Source organism: Malurus melanocephalus, unplaced genomic scaffold (genome assembly GCF_030028575.1).
Source record: "Malurus melanocephalus ecotype Western Australia unplaced genomic scaffold, MMel_1.1 scaffold_230, whole genome shotgun sequence".
Taxonomy (NCBI): domain Eukaryota; kingdom Metazoa; phylum Chordata; class Aves; order Passeriformes; family Maluridae; genus Malurus; species Malurus melanocephalus.
In genome coordinates this window covers 258,815-266,700 of record NW_026623462.1, presented here as the reverse complement: position 1 = coordinate 266,700, position 7,886 = coordinate 258,815, and the positions used below count along the sequence as shown (strand labels likewise).

Here is a 7,886-nt window from a genome sequence, read left to right as displayed (position 1 = left end):
CCCATAAACTTGTGCATGGAGAGCAGAGATTAAAAGCAGTGGTGACTCCAGGATTGTACTTGAGCAGGCTCAGCGTTTTCAGGAGCTGAATGCCRTGGATGTGGTGCTGCCAGCTGAGCTCATGTGTGTGCAGTCAATGGCTGCATTCAGYGACAGCAGAGCCAGGCGCTTTGTTGCAGAAAACCTTTGAATCGTGTTTTCAGCAGCAGGAAACAGAAGAGAACAAAGAGCAAAAACCACTCTGGGACAAATCCTGCTCTAAGTGGTGTTTGGACAACTTTGTACCAGAGCAATGTGTCGGATGAGGAGGAGCCAGGGCAGCAGCCCCACCTCAGCGTGGCTTTGCTGCAGAGCAGAAGGTCCATCCTGGCCAGCAAATCCTCCTTCCACTTCAGGATTGTAGCCTGTAGATGAGAGAGGGATGAAAATGGGATGTGAAGGGCCCTCAGGACACCATCCAGAGCTGTGTGTGGGGTTGCTGCTGCTTTGGGAGTGAGAGCAGCGCCAGAGCCAAGAGCCACAAGTTCACTCTGTGCTCTGAACTGTGCTGGAGAGTGGCTTGATCCTGTGAGTTCTCTCAAAAAACCTTCTCAGCTCTCCACCCMAGCCCAGCTCCGTCACTCTACCCTCTTGAAGAGCAAACGAAAGGACTTTGGATCTCGTTCCACCAGAGCAAAAGGATTTACAGCCCTTCAAGCTCTTCTGGGCTGATGGTGCACATCTGCACCCCRCAGCAGGGCCGGCACACGCAGCCAGATCTCCTCTGATGTAATTGTTTATGGCAATTTAGGCCATTGGAGTGTCTGGCTCAAAGCTTTCYGAGTCCTGAYGTGGCTTGAATGACACTGCAGATARGATTTCAGGTTAAAAAGGAAGTGGAAAGAACTCGACTCGCAGTTTTGCTGAACAATGAGGGATTTTCTTGTTTCAGAGCATGTTGTATTTCAGTACTTCCAGGCTCTCCAATTTCTTTCCTGGAACTGTAAACCCCTTGCTATCAGATGTCTGCCGTGTATGGCAACCAGCACATTACGAAAACCACAGCGCAGAGCCACGGAGTGCAGCTGGAAACCCATCCCCTCCCTCTGCCAACTGGCCTGGGCCTTCCTCAGCCACTGCTGGATCCGTCATCCTCCCAGGGAAGGGCTGAAATGCTGTGTTTGCYATCACTGCAGAGGAGCAGCAGCAGAGGGAAGCACTTTTTGGGGGGARAGGTTGCTCCTGGGGCTCCCTTGCCCCTGACCAGGTTGTTGGTGGCAGAGCAGTGACTTCAGCCTCTGGCTTCAACCACATTCTGGTGTGATGAGCAGTTCTGATGGGCAACCAGACCCTTTGTGAATGCAGGTTGCTCTCCAGGGATGTTCTCAGGCTCTGTGGCACAGCCTTACAGATAAATTACCTTTTTATTTTGGCAAACCACACCATGACACTTGCACTGCTGCTCAATACCTTGCCAGTGTTGTACCTTCCAGTATCCCCCCACACTGAGGATAATATCCTTGTCCTGCCTTGCCCATACAAAAATTCTGGATTTCCAGCCAGCCATTTCCGAATGTAGATCCCTAACAGTCCCTGGTGATCGAAAGGGGAAGGGATTTCCAGCTCTTTGTTGTTCAAACCAGAGGGCTAAAGGCCATRTTCAAAAGAGAGCCTCAGTCAAGTGAAGGCATCGAGTTTGTGTCAGAAGGCAGAAACCTCTGGGAGGAGATAAAGTGTGAGCCAGCAGCTCAGGAAAGGTGCACATCTCTGGGAATCTCAGCTGGATCCTGCACTGCTGCTCTGACTCCTCTCTCGTGGCCAGGGGCTCAACTGGCCCATTCCTCCACTGAGCAGGACCTGGGGCTGAAAGGAGCAGGGTGAACTTGGACAGAGTGACCAAAAGATAGAGGATACTCACTTATCTCAGCTGCAGCTGCCTCCAGCCCTGCCAGCCACAGCTGTGAAGCTCATGGACCATCTCAGCTGCCAGGTTTGTTTGCTGAAATCCACTGGCTTTGAAACACGTACGAGCTACCCCTGGAGACTCGACTGGGGCCTCCCTKCTGCTTTTTGTTTGAGATTCAAAACCACAGTGGAAACGGGTTTTTCAGMTATGTTAATGCTGGGAATGGCTGAGCCAAGTAAAAGCTAACGATCTCTGAAAAGCGTTTCCTGAAGTTTGGTCGTGCTCAGGCAGTCATGTGGTGTCAGCATCATGATGGCTCTCTGGAAAATGCAGCTGTGCTCAGGAGAGCCAGATGTGCCTCTGCTGATCCCATCCAGTGCCAGGTGAGTGTTTCTCTCCTGCACGACCCCAAAGAGGCTTCCTCCACCTTTCCAAGGTACATCCCTTCATCTGCCATCTCCAGGGCTGCAGATCCAGGAATTTCTAATCTCCCTCCATCTCTCATGCTGGCCTCCTGCCACGCTGGGTGTGCCAAATTTCCCACTTCCTGTACCTGCTCTGCCAGCACCGGCCTCTGCCCTGGGCCAGGATATACAAAACGGTCTGAAAATGTACCAGCAGTGAAGTCAGATCATTGCAGAGCAGTCAGGCACCTCATTTCCTACATCTATCACAAGGACACTTGATAGTGAAGTGCCACATTCCTGTAGACATAAGCAAAATAAAGATTAAGACTAAACACGTCCTTGGACAAATCTTCCAGGAGTGGTGTGGCTGCACAGACTGGTGATGGAAAAGGGTTTGTCCAGAGGCTTTTGCTGCCTGTGGAAGACATGTCCCCGTGGGTCCCCTCTGGAGTGACACAGGGACAAGCCAAGGTGTGGGAGAAGCTTCTCTGTGTCCACAGCTGCAGATGGGCACCRTCCTCTTCAAACCAACACCAGCCTCTTGCAGGAGCAGAAGATGAGCTTCACCCCCACAAACGGAGCTCAGTTTGCTGGCACAGGTACCTGCACACATTCCTGTGTGTGCATCTCTCCTCCTGAGGGCACAGAAGCATCAACACCTCCCCCTTTGCCTCTGTAGCTGAGCAGGATATCCCAACAAGCAACAGAGCAAAAAAATGTCCAGAAAAAGTCAGTGGATCCAGGCAGGAATGTGGWGAAGCACAGATGATGTAAGGACTTGTGGATGAGGAGAGGCCAAATGGAAATGCAGTAGCAAAAGATGAAGACTTTGGAAACATCCAAACTGATTTTTGGGCAGCATAACCCTGCCAGGGTGTGGTGGACTGTGCCTGTGGTGRTTTTTGTCCTCCAGAGCATGGCCTGGCTGGATATTCCAGCTTCCACCTCTCTGCTGGGAAGGAGGGACTTGCAGTTACCTCTAGCAGCYTGCACCTCTGAGCTGTAAACCTCATCTTGGCAGAAACCTACAGAAAATCCCACTGATACTTGTACTCTCCATGGGAAGGTGGAATGAAATTCTCAGCRGTGGGGAGAGAAAAACTATTTCAGAGGACTTCCATGTTTAAATGACCTCAGTGAGYGCAGGAACAGCAGCCTGTGCATTAGGTAACAGCATTTGGCAGGGCAGGCAGCACTATCTGGAGCCTTTGCAGGTCTGAAAACCTGCCTGAGTTTAGGCATAAGGAAATACAAAGGARCTTATTAAAATAGGAGATGGAAATATAGCACTCTGCAGTAAAAAAAAAAAAAAGGGAGTGATTATGAGGAGGAATCTTGGCTCTATGGACTCCTTTTTTTTAAAAAAAAAAAAATTAAAAAAGAAAGCAGCATCATGTTCCCAGGGACATGCTGGCAAACAGCAGGGACAGAGTCTGAGAGAATCTATATTTTTTACTTTATAACTTAATATGGCTTTTGCATGATTTTAGTATTTTTATTGGTTCTTAAAACATGCACAAAGTAAACACGTGAAGCAGCCAGAAGCACAGCACACGGAGGGCACTGTCCAGCTGTGCCAGCTGGGAAGAGCTGGGGTGTTGGGGACCACCCTTGCCTGTGCTRTGATCCCAATGCTGAAAGGGCTCCCTGTTGGCTACAGGGGCTGTGGCCAAGGGTGGCCTTATTTGGGGCAGGACTGCAGGCTCACTCTGTGCATTTATGGAGCTGCACTGCACTATTAAGCCAATATTGCCACCTTCTAGTCGAGTCAGTGCTCAAATCCCAACCTCAGCCCAAAAATAACATAAATCCACTTCTTTTGCTGCTTCCATCCCATCACACCCTTCTCCCTGCCCTCCTTGTAGCCAGCCACGACATCACCAGAAGGAAAATCAACATTKCACCGTGGAGCATCCACCCAGTGCTCGGCGGTACCTGCTGGCACTGCTGCTTCCCACCCAGCCCTGACTGGGATTTCAGAGCTGCCTTTGAATTTGGGATACTTGCTGCTTTTCCCCAGATGTGTGGGGTGGAGCTGGTGTGTTCCCCAGCTGCATGAGGGGTAAACTCGTGCTGCAGGAGCACCTGCATCTCCCTGAGTCGGGCTCTCCCTCTGCTGAAGGAGCCTTGCTGCTGCTACCTCTGATCCCTGGCAGCAATCACAATGAAGGAACCAGGTCACCAACCTGAAAAACCCCACATTTCAAGCAGAGCAGCCCACTGGGGCACTGGGCAGAGCCATGCTCCACCTGGCACCACCCTGCTCCCTCTCATCTCAGTGCCAGAATCAAACTTTTTCTTTCTACAACGCCAAGTCCAGACCTCTGAGTGAACCAGATGTGCCCAGGATATTCACTGAGGATTCAGAAATCATACCCTGATGATTTCTTCTAGCTCTCTGAGGAAATCTTAGAAAGGAAGACCAGAAGCAAGCAAGGAACCATCAGAGAAAGCACAATGGGGCCAATTCCAAGCTCCRGGCCAAGCCAGCTATGGGATCCAGGGAAAACTCAGCCCCTGTCAGTCCTCTGTGCTTCCCTTCCTAACACCCTGTGAGTTCCATCTTACAGAAGCAGGAGGGAGGCACTTTTTGTGACAGGCCAGAGATGTGATCCACATCCCACGAGTGAATCCTGACTGAATGACCAAACCTCTCTTGGAGGCAGTTTTTCACAAAAAACAACACACTTGACCACATTTGGCAACAAGTCACATCTGAGGTGACCTCCTGCCCTGAGCAGGGTCCTGGTTCACACCCTCCTCACTGCAGGAACCCACGGGTCACCAAGGGCTTCTCAGACTCACTCGGACACCTGGGATGCCGGGATATCCAGGAGCTCCTTCTTTTCCCTTCAGCCCTTCACTGCCTTTTTCTCCTTTCTCTCCTTCCGGGCCTTGGTCTCCTTTTTCTCCCTGTGGAAGAGAGGAGGGGAGAGGTTTTCATACCCACACAACACATGGGCCACTGTAGGAGGCTYTTGCAAGGAAAAAACCCACCACGTAATTAATATTTCAGGAGTCTGAGAGGAAGAGAGCCTGCAAGCAAAAGGATGAATGAGGATGAGTCATAACACACTTGACATTTAAAAAAGGAGCAAACCCAGGTTTCTTTTCTTCAAAATCTCTTGGCTGGAGGAGAAAGAACTCCCCCATTACACAGAGTAACCTGAAACTCTTTGCTTCTCCAGCAAGAAGGCCTGAACCTCCCACGTGAATGAGGCAGGCAGACAAGGTTTGAAAGTCTCCCCTGCCTCACCCAGAAGCCCTGAGCTTGGGGTGCTGAAAGTTTTTTAACAGGATGGGTTTGTCTGGAGCAGCTGCTTGGCTCTGGCTGCCAGAGAGGAATCAGCCCAGGGCTCCAATAAACACTGTGAAACTGTGTCACTGTGCCCTGTAAAGGATCTCTGCTCTGAGCAATGGGTGTCCTGTCAAATCACAATTACAGAATCACAGATTCACAGAATCAAAGAATTGTTTGRGTTGGAAAAGATGTTTAAGATCAATGAATCCAAACATCAACCCAGCMYTGCCAAGCCCACCACTAAGCCATGTCCCCAAGTGCCACTTCCAGGGATAGTGACTCYACCACCTCCTGTTCCAATTCCTGGCCATCCTTTCAAGTGAAAAAAAAAAAAAATCCCAATATCCACTTAAAGCTCTCCARTCTTTGAAATTAAGAAAAAAATCAGGAAGATAATGAAGTTTCAATATTGGACAAGAACAACCAACTGGAACGCAGACCAGAAATACAATCACAGAAGTGTGAGAAGTAAATTTGSAGCGATTTTTCTTTTATCAAGATCRATACWACTTTGTAAATATTTGTATTATTCAGTATTACCACTCCAAATAATATGGAGATAATTAAAAAAGCCAGTTTAACACCAAAAGCAGCATGAGCACTTGTGCAGCCAAACAGCTTTGAACTGAACCATTTTCCTCTTGCACCTGTGTTGGGACAGCTCAGCAAGATCCCATCTGCTTAAAGAGCACAGACACATCTGGTTTGGTCTCCAGAGACACATTTTGGGGTGGAAAGAGCTGGTTTGGTTCAAGAGCTCCTGGGCACAGCCAGCAGTGCAGGAGAGCACAGAAGCCTTGACTGTCCTAAAGGAAGAGATTTTTGGTCCAGCATTCAGAGATAAGCAGAAGTAGAGACACATGGCAAATAGTTTAAGTGGAAAGAAGCAGTAAACTGCATTGTTGTGGGATGGGCTGCTCTTTTTTTCCATGGAACAAAACTGTTTGGAAAGGCTGGCTGTGCAGAGACAGCAATCAGAGCCCTGCTCCAAAGGCAAGGTAGCAAATCCACAGCAGTGAGACACAGGGTGAGCCCTGAGTGAGCTCCTGGGGCCCTGCCAAGGGAAGGGGATCTGGTTTTTGTACTCTCCAACATTGTTCTGGTCAGTGGTGCTGGGGAGAGTGATGGACAATTCTTGATTTCCCTTGCCAGGCCCAGGAATTCCTGATTAGCTGGAAATCTGATCTGTAAAGACTCAAATAAAACAGACAAATTGTTGGAAACCAGATTTTGAAGAACTTGACCTTTTTGGAGATCTGATCAAATGCCAAAATTGTGGGTAGAGGAGCGAAACAGGAGGGGTTTGTTATATGTGCTTGCAGAAAAAAAGTCCTTAGAGAGTGAAGGGCAGAGGCTTATTCCACAGAGCACCCAATGATCCCCTTGGCCTCATCCCAGCCCTGGGAATGACAGGGATCTGAGTGCACAGAGCTGTGTGTGAGAGCTGGAATCCCATGGCAGTGAGTTTACCTTGATCCCATCTGGCCCGAGCTGCCCGCTGTCCCCTTCCAGCCCGGGCTCTCCCTGTGGACAGAAGCAAACACCATCAGGCTCTGCCTAAATGTGCTTTTCCCGAGCTTTCAGCAGCCAGGCTGTAGTGAGGGGAGCCCAGCCCTGCCCTCTGACACGTGTCCAATCTCACATCCTAAGGCTGAATGCTCTTCCTGGAGCAAAAGCAGGAATTCATCCTCCTGCTCTACTCCGAGCTCCTCCTCCTCGGACCCGCTGCGTGAAAAGGAGCTCAGTCTGAATTCACCCAACCTGGGGCTTCCCYATGGTGCTCCAACAGCTGACCCCAGTGCTGAGGAGGGGCACAGCCCCTGCCAGCCTCAATCCYTGCATTCACCCCCCTCCCACGCGTGCACAGTGTTCCCAGTGTTTCCCTGCTCGAAGCCGCCTTTGCTCCCGTGTCCCTGCACGGACATGGCCCCTGGACACAGGAGGGGTCTGTTCCTACAAAAGGAACRGGGCCATGAGRGTTATGGGGTGCAGAGAACAGGGGCAGCCTGTCCAGGCTGTGGGGGAGCWGGGACAGAAGCTYTGGGGAWCTCATAGGGCACATGGAAACCCCASCAGAATTGGCTGTACTCACTCTTTGGCCAACGAGACCTTGCTCTCCAGGGATTCCTAACTGGCCAGGATCACCCTAAAAGGAAAACCAACAGCTCTTTGAGCCCCAGTTCCAGAAAACCTGAATCTTTGATGGCAGTGAAATGGGAGGCCAGAAGGTGGAGGAGCTGGCAAACAAAGGGACTTTGCCAATGTCGTGCTGAGGATAAAATGGCCACGGGGC

General features: G+C 50.3%; 1 protein-coding gene across 1 annotated transcript in view; it reads right to left on the bottom strand.

The window, feature by feature from the left end:
• The window catches only part of LOC130578498 (collagen alpha-1(XXVII) chain-like), a 135,750-nt gene that overhangs the window by 28,887 nt on the left and 98,977 nt on the right, over positions 1-7,886 (bottom strand). Inside the window, exons 35-37 of the mRNA XM_057374623.1 lie at positions 7,686-7,739; positions 7,064-7,117; positions 5,098-5,205 (exon numbers count right to left, since the gene is read on the bottom strand). Of these exons, the coding sequence (XP_057230606.1) occupies positions 5,098-5,205; positions 7,064-7,117; positions 7,686-7,739 (216 nt within the window). The remainder of the gene's footprint in view (positions 1-5,097; positions 5,206-7,063; positions 7,118-7,685; positions 7,740-7,886) is intronic.